The sequence below is a fragment of the Nymphalis io genome, chromosome 13 (assembly GCF_905147045.1).
Source record: "Nymphalis io chromosome 13, ilAglIoxx1.1, whole genome shotgun sequence".
NCBI classification, from domain to species: domain Eukaryota; kingdom Metazoa; phylum Arthropoda; class Insecta; order Lepidoptera; family Nymphalidae; genus Nymphalis; species Nymphalis io.
In genome coordinates, this window is record NC_065900.1 from 13,050,822 (window position 1) to 13,067,303 (window position 16,482).

Here is a 16,482-nt window from a genome sequence, read left to right on the forward strand (position 1 = left end):
TTTTAAACTCTTCCGATACTCTTCCCATTCCTTTTTCAACGAAGATGGTAACTCCTCGTCCCACGAGATACCTGACATCCACAATTTTTGGATTAAAATTTTTGCTGGTATAATACACGGCGAAATCCATCCAAGTGGATCATAAAGCTTAGATATATCAAAATCACACGTCGTTTAGTAACTGGAATAATTTGTTCTTCTAGATGTACTGAATATACGAATTTATGTGTTGATCTATTTCAAGTCAGCCCTAAAACCTTTGTTATATGGTCGGTTATCATTTCCATAGATTTTTTACTTTTTTCATTTTTGCTCAAAATTTTCATAACTAATTTGCTATTACTTGACCATTTTTGTAGCTTAAAGCCGCCTCTCATCATCAAATTATTTAATTCCTTGTACAGAAATATTGCTTCATTAGACGTGTCACAAGTGGTCATAAGGTCATCGACGTAAAAATCCTCCAAAACTCTTTTAGCAGCAAAAGGAAATTGAGTACCTTCATCCAAAGCCAATTGCTGTAATGTTTTGACTGCTAGATAGGGAGCTGCGGATGTGCCAAAGGTAACGCGAAGAAGTCTGTAATCTTTTAAGTCATCCTCTGGATTTCTGCGCCAAACGAGTCTTTGATAGTCTACATCCTGTTTAGCTACTTTAACCATTCTGTACATCTTCAAAATATCCGCGACAAGGCAAATTGGACCTAGGCGAAATTTCATAATTAAATGTCGTAGATCTGGTTGTAGACGTGGTCCTATCATGAGATCGTCATTAAGAGAAATGCCATTCTCACCCTTACATGATGCATCAAAGACTACTCTCACTTTTGTTGTAGCCTTATCTTCACGAATCACTGCATGATGTGGCAAGTAAACAGCTTCTGTATTTTTATTAAATTTGATTTGTTCCATATGACCTAATTGCAAGTATTCTTCAATAGTGTCATCATATTGTTTTTTCAAATCTCTATTTCTGATTAATCCTTTTTCTTGTCCATAAAACCTGCGCACAGCTATTTCTCTTAAATTTCCATATTTTGATGCTGGGGTTTCTTTTGTAAAAGGCATTCTTACTATATATCGTCCTTTACAGTCTCTTTGTTGTGGTCGCAAACAAATCTTCACATTTTTGTTCCTCTGGTGTTAAGCGTTGATTTATTTTATCGGTAGGTTCTGCTTCTAGTTCCCAAAACTTCTTGAGAAGTTCATCATCGCTCATTTGTGTATGTAAATTCACAAATATACTGTGAGTGGTAGGTGAAATAACTTGACCTGACAGTACCCAACCCAAATTAGTCTTCTGTGCTATGGTGGTGCCATAAGGGCTACGAAGGAGACCTTCCTCTATTATTTTTCCATAGACATCACTTCCCAATAAAATATCGATTTTACCAGGAGTGTGGTAATTTGGATCTGCTAACTTCAAATTTTTAAGTTCAGGCCAGTTATTCATGACTATTGGTTTGATTGGTAAAAACGATGTTAATCTGCTCAAAACATGAGCACCCAATTCAATTACAGTTTCAGTGTCATGGATTGATGATATAGCTATATTGACTACAGCCTTTGAGGTCAACACACTAACATTACCACCCAATCCACACACCGAACTCTTTACAAAAGTTTTCTTGACTCCAAGTAACTGTACTGCTGATTCTGTTATAAATGAGGCCTGTGACCCCTGGTCGAGCAAAGCTCTCAGCAGTTGGTAGCTTCCATTTTTAGTTTGGAACCTGACTAATGCAGTAGCTAATAATACCTGAGTATATTTATCCTTGCTAGAATAACAATTAGTAACCATATTCAATGGTTGGTCAGTCTGCGGTTGATCATCACTAAAATGCATTGACTCAACAGCATGGTTAACAGGTACCGCAGACGCGATCGATCGATTTGGTTTTTGAGGATGAAGTAGTGTATGGTGTTTACGGTTACAGATCCGACATGAGGTACGTAAGAAACAAGATTTTACACTATGGTTAGACCCAAAACAATTAAAACAAAGCTTTTGCTTTTGCACAAAATCTATACGAGTCTTATAATCAGCATGATGAAATTTTTTACATTGAAACATTTTATGATTTTCCGAGCAAAACGGACATACGGTAGATGAAGCAGAAGAGACGTGATGTGCCTTAGGTTGATTATAATTATTTGATTTAAATCTACTTGTAGTAGGTTCCAAGAATTCCAATGCTCTAAAACGACTTATTAAAAATTCTTCGAATTGAGAAAAGGTAGGTAAATCATCGGTTAACTCATTTGATTTTATTTCCCATTGTTTGCGGGTATCACAATCTAACTTTTGACAAACTAAATAAATAAGTAACACATCCCATGAATCGGTACAGATACCAAAATTAGACAATGCATTTAAACTATCTTTCGTTGTGTCTAAAAGGTTCTTTATACCATTGGCCGATTGCATGGTTAAATTATTTTGCGAAAATAAACGTTTAAAAATACAATTAGCTAAGAATCTTTTATTATTATATCGCTCTTGTAATTGTGACCAACACGTAATATAATTAGCATCAGTAATAGAAATATGTCGTAACAGCTGTTCGGCTTCTCCCGATAAATTAGTTTTTAAATAATGCAATTTTTGAACATTATCTGATTGCTTATTATTATGAATAACTGATACAAATAAATCCCTAAACGTCGGCCATTCCGTGTACTTACCAGAAAAAACGGGTAGTTTAATATCCGGTAATTTTATAGGAATAGGATAACTGCCATTTTTAGCTATAGTCGATGATTCCGATTTTTCTGATAAGTTAACACTTTTAACTTTTAATAAATAATCTTTAAGTTCACATTTATATGCAGTATACTCTTCTTCAATTAACTCTTACATATTCATACTAAAATAATCACAATTAAACTTAGATTCCTGGGTAGCTATGTCAATTATTTGCTTATGAGTGACCTTAACCTCACTCCAAATATCATTTAATATTTCAAGTCTAGTTTCTGTATAGGATTGCGTAATTCTAGACTTTGGTGACTTTTTAAAGTTTGCCAAATTTCTTTGTATTTGACCCCGATGATCTTCTTGGTACTTAATAAATTTTTCCATATTTATTGTTATAATAAAGTTCGTTTGTATAATTAATTAAATTTTCCAATTAATTATTAAATTGTACTATTCAAATAAATTAGTATACTAAATAATTGTTGATTAACTTATAACTTAGTTCACTAAATGTTTTTATAAAACCGTTACGATTTTTTATAAAGTTCAAATTATCATTTATTTTTCACGTTACTTCACGTTCACTTTTATATAAATAAACTCAGTACCTCGGTTTATAAACTTTCCTCATCTGGAAATGCTCGCAGCCAGCAGTAACTTCTTGAACTAGCAAAGTTTGGTTTTCAATGACGACTAACGGCACCCGGCACCCGACACCCGGCACCCAGCTTCGGACACCCAGCACCTGGCATACAGCAAGCAGCACCAGCGACCCGGCCTCAGCAGTCTTGACTTTGTTTCTATTTCAACTTTGTCAGGTCTTGGCTCCTGAACAACTTTTGGTTGGTCACACAGGAACTACTCACGTATTAATAGCCGTTTTGCTTATATCTGTATGTTATCTCCTTTATATTCTCTTCATTTTTTCATTATTTGATTAATTTATTTTCAACTAATTTGTTATTTATCCGACTCGAAGGACCATGAATAAAACTCATATCGTGTTTCGTACAACGGTTTATTGCAGACAAAAAAAGTCAAAAAATACATCGTCACTACGATACGGTGACCCGCGTAAAACCCAATCTACCCACAACTTTTTATATTAACGGGCGTCAACACCGAAAAAAAAATCAAAAACTATTTTAAAACTAATTTAATTAAATAAAATTAATTTATAATAAATAATAAGTTAAATATTGCCGTGGAGTACCGGCTTAGAATAGTACTCCCCCAATCTTATCCCGTGGGTGTCGTAAGAGGCGACTGAGGGACGGGGAAAAGGGGGGATGGGCAGCAGCGTCCCCCCTCCCATAAACATCTTACCCCCCTACTGCGCTCGCCAACACGCCTGCCCAGCGCGGCGAGTATGGGCAAACCCCTCCCTTAATGGCAGATGCGCCCAAAAAAAGGCCCCTAGTTACCGGCAAGCCCGCTAGGCCCGACCAAGGTAGCGGTCGCGGTATCGGCAGGGCAGGGGGTGCTAAGAATCACCGGTTCACGGCAGGCTACCGTATAAAACGACTGAACATGGCAACGTATAATGGACGCTCGATGAGGCTGGACCATCACCTCGCCGAATTAGAAGTAGAGTTAAGTCATATAAACTGGCATATACTGGCATATAACTGGCATATATGACATCGCAAAGGCCCTCAACGACACCTCGAAGGCCCACTACAATGTTGTTATGGGAGACTTCAATGCTAAAGTGGGAGTACAAGATACCGGTGAATCGAAGGTCGGACCTTACGGCTTGGGCTGCAGAAATCACAGGGGGCAAATGCTGGTAAACTTTCTCGAAGCGCAGGGGCTTTTTTTGATGAATTCTTTCTTTCAAAAGAAGCCTCAGAGGAGGTGGACCTGGCGAAGCCCCGATAACGTGACAAGGAACGAGATAGACTTTATCATTTCGAATAAAAGGCACATATTTAGAGATGTTTCAGTGATCAACAGGTTTAATACCGGAAGTGATCACCGCTTGGTTCGAGGCACTCTAAATATCAACTTAAAAGCCGAAAGATCGAGAATGATGAGGTCTACTCTCCGACCTACCATGCTCCAAGCTGCTCAAGGCTCCGAAAAGTTCCAAATGGAACTTCAAAATCAATTCACCGCGTTGGAAACCATAAGCAACATTGATGAGAGAACCGACACGCTGGTCAAAATACTGCAAAACACATCCCGCAAGTGTTTTCCGCCACAGAGAAGAGACAACGCACCAAAACTCTCTGCTGAGACGCTCGAGCTCATGAGAAAACGACGAGAACTACCATCGTTTTTGTCAGATAAGGCCTTAAACCGAACAATAAAAACGCTGACGCGACGCGATCTCCGACGCTCCAATACCCGTGCCATCAAGGCTGCGATTGAGCAAAATCGGGGATCGAAAGTGTTCGCTCGCAAGTTTGGGAGGCCGCGTCTGACAAAATTTAAAACTGAAAATGGTGGGGTCGTTACCTCTAGGCCTGAGATTGTCGGAGAAGTAGAGAGGTTTTATGGGCAGTTGTTCTCTTCAAGATCGGATAAACCCGTGGGAATCAGTATTGATGACCAGCGCGCCCCTCTTATGCGCCATTACTCCGAGGAGCTCCCGGTCGTTGACCAAGGCGAGATTAGGGCGGCTCTAGAACAGCTTAAAAACAACAAAGCTCCGGGAGATGACGGAATCACAACAGAGTTGCTTAAGGCAGGCGGGACTCCGGTCCTGAAAGAGCTAGCAAGCCTCTTTAATTCCGTCATCCAACATGGCAAGACCCCGGAAACGTGGAGCGGGAGTGAGGTGGTACTGTTTTTTCAAGAAAGGTGATAAAACCCTCTTGAAAAACTACAGACCAATCTCCCTCCTGAGTCACGTGTATAAGCTGTTCTCAAGAGTCGTCACGAACCGTCTCGCCAGACGACTTGACGAGTTCCAGCCCCCAGAGCAAGCCGGCTTTCGATCAGGCTACAGCACCGTGGACCACATCCATACTGTTCGGCAGATTGTGCAGAAGACCGAAGAGTACAATCAGCCGCTGTGTATGGCATTTGTGGACTACGAGAAAGCCTTCGACTCCATCGAAACCTGGGCAGTGCTCGACTCATTGCAGAGATGTCATATCGATTGGAGATATATCGAGGTACTGAGATGTCTGTACAACGCCGCTACAATGACTGTCCACATCCAGGACTGTAAGACGAAGGCGATCCAACTGCGCAGAGGGGTGAGACAGGGGGATGTAATATCCCCGAAACTGTTCACCAACGCGTTGGAAGACGTTTTCAAAACGCTGGATTGGACTATGTATGGAGTCAATGTAAACGGCGAGTACATCTCACACCTTCGATTTGCCGACGATATCGTCATCATAGCAGAGTCGCTGGAACAACTCACCGAAATGCTGCGTAGCCTAGGCGAGTCTTCCCGGTGTGTCGGTCTCGGTATGAACTTGGACAAGACCAAGGTCATGTTCAATAGGCATGTCGTGCCGGGACCGATATACGTCGAGGGGAAACCTCTCGAAGTTGTTAGTGAATATACCTACCTAGGACAGATAATACAAGTCGGTAGGAACAACTTCGAGAAGGAAGCCGATCGAAGAATTCGCTTGGGATGGGCAGCATTTGGCAACCTTCGTCAAGTCCTCAAGTCGTCTATACCGCAATGTTTGAAGACGAAAGTCTTCAACCAATGCGTCTTACCTGCCATGACATACGGTGCCGAAACGTGGACACTAACTGCGGGACTAGTCCACAAATTCAAAGTCGCTCAGCGTGCTATGGAGCGAGCTATGCTCGGAGTATCTTTGAAGGATAAGATCAGAAATGAGATTATCCGGAAAAGAACCGGAGTCACCGACATAGCTTGCAAAATTAGCAGGCTGAAGTGGCAGTGGGCTGGCCACGTATGTCGTAGGACCGATGGCCGTTGGAGCAGACGAGTCCTAGAGTGGAGACCGCGAATCGGCAAGCGCAGCGTAGGGCGCCCTCCAGCCAGGTGGACCGACGACCTTAAGAAGGTGGCGGGCACCAACTGGATGCGGAAGGCGGAGGACAGGGAGCTTTGGCGCACCTTGGGAGAGGCCTATGTTCAGCAGTGGACAACGATTGGCTGTTGATTGATTGATTTGATTGAAATAATAAAAATAATAAATTAAATAAAATTAATTTTACAATTTAACTTAATGTACAGCCTACTCGATGTAAGGTTTACGATATATTGAACGTGAGAAAGTTATAATAAAGAAACTTATTTCTAAATGGCAATTTAGCATTCCCGATAAATGTATATTATTGTTTGGTTCGAGGGAAATCTACGTCAGCTATCTTCCTGGAGCAGGTTTGCGTAACTAACGTACCCTCCATCTAGCTCTATGTATTCCTTCCACCTGCTTTCTAAAGCTTGTGTGCCCGTTTAAAAAAAAAAAGATTCTTCAAGGGTCAATTTACTCGTTAAGGCCTTGTACGAGCCGGACCATCCTCAAACATCGCCATCCAGTCGCTGGTAGTATCAATTGTTGGAGATTTATCTTTCAATATAAACTTGAAAGTTACATTAGAATAAAACTAAATTTTCTGACGTATTTGGTTGTATTTTTCATCGCCTTTTACTCTTAAGCTTGAAGCTGCATGCTTGAGTCTAAGTCAATGATTTATATTATAATGGTTCAAATCTTACTAGAAATAAGTAAGTCCTCAAAATTTGATTTAAGTAAAATTATTTGTAAGCCTGCCCCAATCTCATTTGGTGTAAAGGATAACATTTCACTTTTATTTTAAGCTTTCAATTATTGAATAACGACGCTGATAAACGTAAATATAAAATCAACAGCGATTACCACCACGAGATGTTGAAGACGCAAGGAGTGCGTCGCTGCCTGATGTTTATGAATAAGATGTGCAGCAAGCTACTCAACAAAGTGTACCTCACGCTGCTGGAGCCGCAGGTCAGTTTTGTAATAATAATAAACATTTATATTAATAAACATTTATATTTTAAACTAATGGCCCAGTTGGGCGCGTAGATCACATTAAAAGCAACAATTGTATTTAATGCGCTCGATTTGTGTTAATAGTTCATATCGTGCTCGAAATGAAATGACGACGTGAGACTCGGTTGATATTCTGCCGCACGTGTCCATAATCATAATTATAAAAATACAATGGATACATACGCTGCATTTTCTTCTTTGACGTGAAACATTTTTTTCATTCTGTTTTTGGAAGGCAGACAAAGAAAAGTTGCGTAGTACCTACTCACGCAGACGGAGAACCCTTCTCTTCTTGCATCCATAATCTCAAAAAATATTGGTCATTGTTTTGCAGGCAGATTCTGGTGAAGAAGATATGTCAGAAGTTTTTGAAGATACCAAAGAAACAGAACAAAAGGCTGATGTGAATCAGGACGCTATCAACGAGTATGAACTTCGCAGGTATGCGTACATTTTTCATTTTCATGCGTACGTTTTATAAGACGAGGCCAGTTTGAAATATTGAAACATTAAAAATATTGACTATGATCGTTAGTTTAAGAATAAATAGTTTAGACGTTAGATGTTCTTGGCAGAGACTTGTATCCAGCAGTAAATTGCGATTGGATGATGATGATAATTAAAAAATATTCTATAAACTAAATTCGTTTTTTTTTTAATTGTTTTGTTTACATATTGAATCAAGTGTGAGCAGATTTTGTTTTTTATGATAATTTGTTACAATTAATGTTCAATTTAATTTTAATAATACGCCTCTAACTAAATAGAATTATTTAAAAATAATGGTTAAAATGTTGAAATATTGATACATATATTTTTCAAATTGAAGGAGCAAAGATAACTAGCCTCATACTTACATATATCATGCGATTTGTTAATAGCTTCTCCATTTTATTCACTACAAACAGTTCTTGATTATCTTTATTTGTAACTATTCTACTCAACTATTTATAATCACTAATTTTTCCTCTTCCATAGATAATTCTAGATTTCGACTAAAGCTATTGCGTATATTATATCGGGCTGTTATTAAACTTAAATAACAAATACGTTTACTTATTCATTAGATACGGTTGCTGGAGTAAGGAGACTCTGGCCATGCGTCTGCCCTCCTACCGCAATCATTTCCTACTGTTGACGAGCATCAGCATGGAAGCAGTACACGACTACCTCTCGCTGAGGATGGAGAGCAGACCTGAAAACCCCTCCTGTCTCACCATCAAACAGGTGATTTTAAAATACGTACTGTGTCTTAATTGCTGGATCTTGTTAGCATAGTCTACGGTTCGCAGCCTTCGTCGCCTGGATGAGACGAAAGCGACGAGTCACCTTCCGACTTACGCAGGTAATGACCGGTCACGGTTGTTTTGGGGAATACCTGTGTCAGATCGGACGCCAATCGACGGCGATGTGTCACCACTGTGGCGCGTCCGGGACACCGCTCAGCATACGTTGGAGGTGTGCCCCGCGTGGAATGCGCAGAGGGAGATCCTGGTCCGTGAAGTCGGACAAGACCTGTCCCTGCGAGCAGTCGTCTCGGCGATGCTCCGCAGTGAATCGGCGTGGAAGGCCGTAGCCTCCTTCTGTGAGACCGCCATGGTCCAGAAGGAGATGGCAGAGCGGGTACGGGAAAGGGCCGATCCTGCTCGACGGAGACGACGTCGGCGTCGTGTCGACCCTCCCACAGCCGCAACGCCCGGGGCTTAAAAGATAGGGCGTAACCCTGGGGCCGTGGATGCGTGAAATGGGAGCCTCGCGTGTCTTATTTCAGACGGCCCTGAGAAGGACGGCAGCCGGGATGGCCTCGCGCTGCCGTACGCACTAGCGAAGAGTGTGGCGGGGCGATTACCTTCGCCCCCTCAGGAGAGCTCCGCCGAGTCACGAGCGGAGCACAGCACGGGAGAAGCCGCGGATCTGTTATATCAACACGATCCCGCAGCATCTCCGATCCGTGCCAAGGACGATTATCGCAGTGGTTTTAGGGGGAAAGAATCCCACATAACCCAGTTCTCGCGCCATGGGAGCTGGGTACCTTTCTGAAGCTTCCCGATGCGTGGAAAAAAAAAGTCTACGTTTCGAGCCGGATTCTACATTATAAAGACGTTCCAAAAGGGTATGTTATTACTCGAATAAAGTATATTTTTAATGATCTGCAGTTGATCCACGAGCTGAAAGAGGGGCTGGACATATCCGCGGAGGTGCGCGCGTCGTTCGCCCGCAACGTGCAGGCGGCGCTGGGGGGCGACATGCCGGGCGCGCTGCGGCAGCTGCTGCACACGTACGACGGCACCGTAGCCACCGCGCTGCAGCAGTACCTGTCGTACCTGCGCATCATGTCGGAGAAGGAGTCGCTGAGCCGCGCGCAGCTGGCGGGCGAGTGGGCCTTCACGCAGCGCCTGGCCGCGCGCGCGCCGCCGGCCGCCGCGCTCGCGCCCGCCGCTTTCGCGTGAGTACCGGGGGGGAGGGGGCCTTCGCGTGAGTACCGGGAGGGGAGGGGGCCTTCGCATTAGTACCGTGGGGGGAGGGGGCCTTCGTGTGAGTACCGGGGGGGGGAGGGGGCCTTCGCGTGAGTACCGGGGGGGGGAGGCCTTCGTGTAAGTACCGGGGGGAGCGAGGGGGCCTTCACGCAGTGCCTTGCCGCGCGCGCACCATCCACCGCCGCGCTCGCTGTTTGCTATTCGGGCTATTAAGTTTGCGTGTTTTATTTTAGAACGGGGTTAATTTCATAAATCTGATACTGGTGGTAGGGCTTTGTGCAAGCTCGTCTGGGTAGGTACCACCCACTCATCAGATATTCTACCGCAAAACAGCAATACTTGATATTGTTGTGTTCCGGTTTGAAGGGTGAGTGAGCCAGTGTAATTACAGGCACAAGGGACATAAAATCTTAGTTCCCAAGGTTGGTGGCGCATTGGATATGTAAGCGATGATTGACATTTCTTACAATGCTAATGTCTAAGAGCGTTGGTGACCACTTACCATCAGGTGGCCCATATGCTCGTCCGCCTTCCTATTCTATAAAAAAAAAAAAATATGAGACTCTGTTATAAATTTCTTAGCATTACTTTCGTCCGCAGAGATATGGCGTGTAATCAACTCAACAGGGTGCTCAACCGATTCGAGGAGCAGTTTGCAGAAGTAATGGAACTCGAGAAGAGCGACCCGTCCGACCTGGACGACCAAAGGTAACCACTACGAATGATTCGTCGTCGAATAGATACTTTGCTATATGCCGCTATCGGTCCATGCATGGAGTGCGACTCGTGTCGGCAGGTACCTGGTGTACACGCTGTGCCGCCAGACGCAGTGCATCTACGCGGGCTCGCGCGACGCGGCGCTGCAGGCCGCGCACTGGGCGCGCGCGCTGGCCGCCCGCCTGGCGCCGCCGCTGCGCGCCGACATCTTCGTACGTAGCGGCTCCGTTGAAACATATTCAGTTGTTCCGTCGAAAACCTCCCAGCTTCCCAGTTCGAACCCTTGCCGCTCCTGTGCCCCGGCGGGAACGTAAAGCCGCCGGGCCCGCCCCCGATCTCCTATTCCGGGTGTGCAGTATCGTTATCCTATCGGACGATGAGGAGTAGGCGAAATGTTATCCCTGTTTGCTAAGACGCATGCGTACACTCTTGCGCAGTAGTCTCGCTCCCTATGAAACTCGATCGGTCCGCCACCGCACAGTCGAGCAACCCAGCCCTGTGTTCACAGAACAGCCTGATGGCGATCCGCGACTGCCTGGTGCGGCACACGGCGGTGATCCTGAAGAGCAGTCGCTCGGCGCTGCTGTCGACCGAGCTGCCGCGCGACCTGCGCGACAGCCTGGGCGCGCGCGTGCGGGAGCTGCTGCTGCAGGTCTACAAGCTGGGCTTCGAGGTGACTACAGCCGCGCTCGCCGAGGCTAGCTTTATACGTATCGGATCCGAGCCTAGGCCGCAATCATAATCTAACTGCTGAGCCAGCATGTGACGAAGACGTGTTGCAACTTCGTAGAAATATATAAAAACATCTCCCCACAGTTGGTTACTATGTATACCCACAAAATATAGGTTTACACATAGACATAAACATTGTTTGCATAATTTCTTCCTAAAAAGGGAACAGATCAATTTTATTATTGGCAACATAAGATGTCCAATTTCAAAATAATTACGTCAGTATTATATTAAGTTCATTTCAAAATAATTAAGTATAATCTTTGCTGTGTTCATACTAACAATAATGGGTACGGTATTTTTATTCAAATCTTTTGGTTTTCAACAAGTCAGTCTACGCTACAACATAGAAGATCCCTAGTACTATCAACTATAATAGTAATACGAGAAAATTATACATACATTCTGGACATTATTTATTTATTGTTTAAATACACATATGTGTGCAAAACTACTTACTGGTAAATAATTTAAGTAAAATATTACAATGCTACTCTTACACCTTTAAACTGCATGCACGCACGCACGCACACACAAGCACGCCCTCAAAGCGCCACTAACCGCACGCAATGTTGCAGCTGCACACCGAGTTGCACAAATTCGCGCAGGCCCCCTTCAAGGACCAGCTCGAGCGGCGCGTGCGTCGTCAGCGCCCCTCCTCCCTCCAGCCCTCCCGCCCCCAAACCCCTCGCCTGCGGAGGAAACGGCCGGAGACTATGCTCATCCACGAGTCCATCAACCCGGTAATGGCCGAACGTCGGGTCGAACGTTCGCGTTGGATCGGTCCGCTTCGCTTTGGTGTCGGCCGTTGACGTGTTCGTGTTTCATGTTGTTGTCGTTTCGTTTCGTTTTGTTTTAAGTCTTCTTTTTTTTCAGTGTGGAATTTCTTTATTCATTGGACTCCATATTTAGGCAGATTGAGGAGTTGCCTCCGCTTCTTTAAAAATATTTTACTAATATAAGTCTGGTTTGGAGCTTTTCTGTGTGTAGCAATGGTTTCTATAGATTACCGTAACACATCAGCTTGTATAATTGTTTTAAAATTTCGTATTTTACTGAATCATAAGGCTTGATATGTCTAAAAATGGTGAAAACTGTGTGTCTCGTTTTAATTCTTACACGGGTTTAAGTTTTCAAGTAACGGAGCTAATTCGATTTATAATATTTTAATTACTACTTTCAGATTCACAAGGAACTACACCGGTTCGTGAACAGCTCGTCTCCGCGGCCGGCATTTCCGCGCCCCAGCGCGACGGGGTCGCCGCGGAGGATGAAGTTTCTGCGGTCCGAGAGCATAGGCGAGGAGGTGGAACCGAGCGCGCTCGACGAGAGCGGCTTCGACGTGACCGGGGTGAGGCCGGAAACGGCGGAGGAACGGCCGCTCGCTCGGAGAAAGTTAATTCAGCTACAAGGGAAACGTTTGTCACCCGTGTCAGGCGGCGGCGGAGGCGGAGGCGGAGGCGGCGGCGAGCGCGGAGGCGTGCGCGGGGCGGGCGGCGCGCGCCGTGGTGCAGTTCGCGCGCTGCTGGATGTCGTTCGTGGTGGAGCGCTGCGAGCGCGGCCGGGGGCTGCGGCCGCGGTACGGGCCGCGCCCTTAGCTATTTAGATATTTATAATTATGTGCGTCTAGCTGCTGGTAAGGTTAAGATGTGGTCTATTGTACACCAGCCATTATGTACATTTCAAAATGCACGTGAACCGCTGATTTTTTTATACTATGAGGGAGAAGTAAAGATCAACAGGAAATTATCAACCCAGGTTTCTTATGAGATTTCTCCGCCATCGTAAAAATACGGTAAAATTGTCCTGCTTCGATAATTCTGCTCTAAGCTACAATACAAAAATTGCGTTTATGTACTACTACTCGATTCACATGCATAAATACATTTTTTCCAACGTATTGCGGAACTGATAAGAAATACTACAAATAGGTAATACAGAAGTAGACACTTAACTTTTATAATATTTAAAAATAAAAATCATAATATGATTGTGATTATATTCATTACGATGAATTTTCATTTTAGATGGGCGAGCCAAGGATTGGAATTTTTAATGTTGGCCTGCGATCCGTACAATACGAAACATTTAAGCGACGAGGAGTTCGAGGTAAGCGATAGCTTGGGATATACCGATACTAACACTTACTCATAATAATTCGAAAGTTTTTTAAAATTGTTTACGTTGTTTTATCGATTAACCCGATTGGACCGAACGTATACAATACCCAATACGTAAGTGGTATCGCTTGCCGGTGCAGGAGCTGAAGCAGCAGATGGACGGCTGCATCTCGCACGTGGTGGGGTCGCGCGCCGCCGCCGCCAGCCAGCCCGCCGCGCCGCTGCGCCAGCGGCACCGCGTACACGTGAGCCCGCGAGCAGCACATTCACTATTATATATTTTTCTTTGAGCATCACAATATGGCGCGTAAATTAATAATTGCAGAGTCCTCTATCGAGCACGAGCAGTACGAACAGCAAGGAGGGCGCGACCCCACCGACACCCCCCAGCGAGATCGACGCCCCACTCATATTGCACAGTCTTGACGATGCCGGTAATATACACTACTATTCTGCAATACTGTAACGGATAACGCAGTAACGATTAAAGTATAAACAACAGCTCACAGAAAACGCATCGTGGAAGCCTTACGTCAGCTGGACGAGTGTCGCGACGCGAAACTGCAGTCATCGAGAGCGGTCGGCAGGGTGTTGGAGTCGACCGTCAAGAGCTACGAGCCGAAGCTGAGGCAGTTGACCTTCAAGTGGCAGAGGGGGCTGAAGATCGGCGCCGGCACCTTCGGCAAGGTGTGTTCGAATTTCAAACATGTAGCGATCAGTAGCATTTCTTACAATACTAATGCATATATATGGGCGTTGATGATCCCATACTATCAGGTTGCTCGTCATGCTCGTCCGCCTACTTATTAAATAAAAAAAAAAACAACTGGCTAGCAACAAGCATTCCCAAAGGCAGTTTTTGTTTTCTTGCAGTGTTCGTTCAATAATTGCGCTGATCTGGAATTCTTAGGATAAGATTAACGAATGGTGATAATTTTTATCAACGTGTCCTACGTTCAATATTTAAAGCGTAAATGTTATCTCGTGCGCAGGTGTACACGGTGGTGAACACGCAGAGCGGCCAGCTGCTGGCCATGAAGGAGCTGAGCGTGGCGGCGGGCGACCGTCGCGCGCTGCAGCGAGCCGCCAACGAGCTGCGCGTGCTGGAGGGCGTGCTGCACCCGCACCTCGTGCGCTACTACGGCTGCGAGCTGCACCGGGTACGGCCCGCCGGCCGCCGGCGCTCGCTGCGTGCGCACCACGTGACCCGCCGCTTGCCCGCAGGAGGAGATGCTGCTGTTCATGGAGCTGTGCGTGGAGGGCTCGCTGGAGACGCTGGTGGCGGCGTCGGGCGCGCTGGCCGAGCCCACCGCGCGGCGCTACAGCAAGCAGCTGCTGAGCGCCGTCGCCGAGCTGCACGCGCGCTCCATCGCGCACCGCGACATCAAGAGTGAGTCCCCCCGGCGGCCGGCGCCTGTTAAGACAGACTGTTTATTGTATTCGTTAATGTTTTTATCTCTTTTTTGCAAAGTGCTCTCCTTTGTGCGAGTTAACTGAACTTATTTTTAATATGTTACAAGATATATATTTTGTAAGACTCGAGTAACCGTACCGATGCGCACGCTGCAGGCGGCAACATCTTCCTCACCAACGACGGGCACTGCCTGAAGCTGGGCGACTTCGGCTGCGCCGTGAAGATCCGCGCCAACACCACCGCGCCCGGCGAGCTGCAGGGGTTCGTGGGCACGCAGGGTGAGCTCGCACACTCGCACGTTGCATATTGTGTTTATAATTCTTTCCGTATTCAGCGGTGAGGGAAAACGTGCCGACGAAACTTACATGTGTCAGTTGAAATTCTGCCACATGTGTATCAAACAACATTACTGTATATTTCCACGCCGGACGTAATACGATTGATTGCCTAAACTAATGCGACTGGTCTACTTACCTTTTCCCAACGTAAAGATACTAAATTGGTTAAATGTATTTCAGCGTACATGGCGCCCGAAGTGTTCATGAAGTCGTCCGGACACGGTCGCGCCGCTGACATCTGGTCGTTGGGTTGTGTCGTCACGGAAATGGCGTCTGGAAAGGTACTTTATTCAAATAATATTAATGTAACCTATAGTATATCTCAAATTAAAAAAGGTATATATAATTTGGATAGTGTTGTATATGTATTGCACTTCTTGTAAAAAAATGAGATATAAAAAAAAACCCCCGCTGAGTTTCTTTGGCCGGTTCTTCTCAGGACTGAGGTGTTTATTTCCGAACCGGTGGTAGATTTATGACAATCAATAAATAAGTGCAACGCTACTATATTGAAAAAAGATTTTTGACTTTGAGTTGTATCTTACAGATAAATCAGCTTCGTGATTAACTGAATTATATGCGGGCGAATCCGCGGGTTTAGTGAGGGTTATATAAAAATAAATTACAATTTTCAATGATTATTATTTGACGTTATATCAATTTACTTATTCTCTCCCACATAAATTTACTTGATTACTTGAATGATGGCAATTGATGTTTCCAGCGACCATTCTCCGAATACGATAGCAACTATCAGATAATGTTCGTGGTGGGGATGGGAGGCCGTCCGCATATACCGGAGACCCTGTCGGAGGAGGGCCAGCAGTTCTGCCTCAGCTGCCTCACTCACGACCCCGACCTGCGTCCGCGAGCTGAAGCCTTGAGTCTTCACCACTTCTTGATGGTATGAGATTTATTTATACTTCATTTATGTTTTTACAACGAACAAGATAAATTTTTGTCACCGTATCTTGAAATGTCAGAAAGCGATACGCGACAATTACTATAATAACT

General features: G+C 44.8%; 1 protein-coding gene across 3 annotated transcripts in view; it reads left to right on the forward strand.

Annotated features, from left to right (window-relative positions):
- The window catches only part of LOC126772993 (mitogen-activated protein kinase kinase kinase 4), a 42,806-nt gene that overhangs the window by 25,242 nt on the left and 1,082 nt on the right, over window positions 1-16,482 (forward strand). For 2 of the 3 annotated variants that reach the window (XM_050493596.1, XM_050493597.1), the window contains exons 11-29: window positions 7,511-7,625; window positions 8,005-8,111; window positions 8,738-8,897; window positions 9,827-10,116; window positions 10,748-10,855; window positions 10,944-11,076; window positions 11,373-11,537; window positions 12,175-12,339; window positions 12,780-12,947; window positions 13,033-13,175; window positions 13,624-13,705; window positions 13,857-13,961; window positions 14,042-14,150; window positions 14,219-14,403; window positions 14,709-14,876; window positions 14,941-15,106; window positions 15,286-15,408; window positions 15,649-15,749; window positions 16,193-16,372. In XM_050493596.1, coding sequence (XP_050349553.1) covers window positions 7,511-7,625; window positions 8,005-8,111; window positions 8,738-8,897; window positions 9,827-10,116; window positions 10,748-10,855; window positions 10,944-11,076; window positions 11,373-11,537; window positions 12,175-12,339; window positions 12,780-12,947; window positions 13,033-13,175; window positions 13,624-13,705; window positions 13,857-13,961; window positions 14,042-14,150; window positions 14,219-14,403; window positions 14,709-14,876; window positions 14,941-15,106; window positions 15,286-15,408; window positions 15,649-15,749; window positions 16,193-16,372 — 2,773 coding nt within the window. The remainder of the gene's footprint in view (window positions 1-7,510; window positions 7,626-8,004; window positions 8,112-8,737; window positions 8,898-9,826; window positions 10,117-10,747; window positions 10,856-10,943; window positions 11,077-11,372; window positions 11,538-12,174; window positions 12,340-12,779; window positions 12,948-13,032; window positions 13,176-13,623; window positions 13,706-13,856; window positions 13,962-14,041; window positions 14,151-14,218; window positions 14,404-14,708; window positions 14,877-14,940; window positions 15,107-15,285; window positions 15,409-15,648; window positions 15,750-16,192; window positions 16,373-16,482) is intronic. The other variant, XM_050493598.1, reaches the window with a different exon arrangement.